The sequence below is a fragment of the Chelonoidis abingdonii genome, chromosome 2 (assembly GCF_003597395.2).
Source record: "Chelonoidis abingdonii isolate Lonesome George chromosome 2, CheloAbing_2.0, whole genome shotgun sequence".
Classification (NCBI taxonomy): domain Eukaryota; kingdom Metazoa; phylum Chordata; order Testudines; family Testudinidae; genus Chelonoidis; species Chelonoidis abingdonii.
The window spans coordinates 2,912,620-2,913,232 of NC_133770.1; the positions used below are offsets into that span (position 1 = coordinate 2,912,620).

General features: G+C 51.7%; 1 protein-coding gene across 1 annotated transcript in view; it reads right to left on the minus strand.

The window, feature by feature from the left end:
• Positions 1–319, minus strand: part of LOC116832399 (GTPase IMAP family member 4-like) — a gene marked incomplete at its 5' end in the record, with an annotated part of 6,214 nt that extends 5,895 nt beyond the window's left edge. The window contains one exon of the mRNA XM_032793094.2: positions 3–319. Coding sequence (XP_032648985.2) covers positions 3–319 — 317 coding nt within the window. The remainder of the gene's footprint in view (positions 1–2) is intronic.
• Between the last annotated feature and the right edge of the window lie 294 nt (positions 320–613).

The following is a 613-nucleotide window of genomic DNA, read 5'->3' on the forward strand; positions in this document are numbered from 1 at the left end:
GGTCCTCCTCAGTGAAATGGTGCAGCTGGGTCACCAACACCAGAGCGTGGGGGCCTGGGGAGGAGAGCGCAACACAGCGACAGATCTCACGGGTGGTTTTGTCATCAGAGACCTTGGTATCAAAAATAGCAGGTGTGTCGATAACCACAACCTTCCTTCCATTCCAGGTCCTGCTGCCTTTGCTACATGTCTGAGTAACAGGCGTTGCCTCCTGTACAGACTTAAACTTCTCCTCCCCAAGGATGGTGTTTCCTGTTGCACTTTTCCCACCTCCACTCTTACCGACGAGGATGATCCTCAGGTCTGATTCCCCAGTGAGTCAGCCGCCGCTCCCCAGCCCTGTTGGGAACAAGTGTGACAGATTCAGAACATCACTGCGCAGGTACCAGAGAGGTGGTAGAGGACTAAGGTTTGTGGGCCTGTGCTCACACTTGGCTTAATGCTTTAACTTTCTATGGAAGGGTAAATGGGTGGAGAAGGGGGCCACTGATCAAGTCAGTAAATCCTTGAGGTCTTGGATCCAAATGACTCCTACTGAAAGTGAAGTGAGCTCACGTTTCATCCTAGTGAACCTTTACAGACTGGGAAAACATCGCACAGCACAGCACTCTGC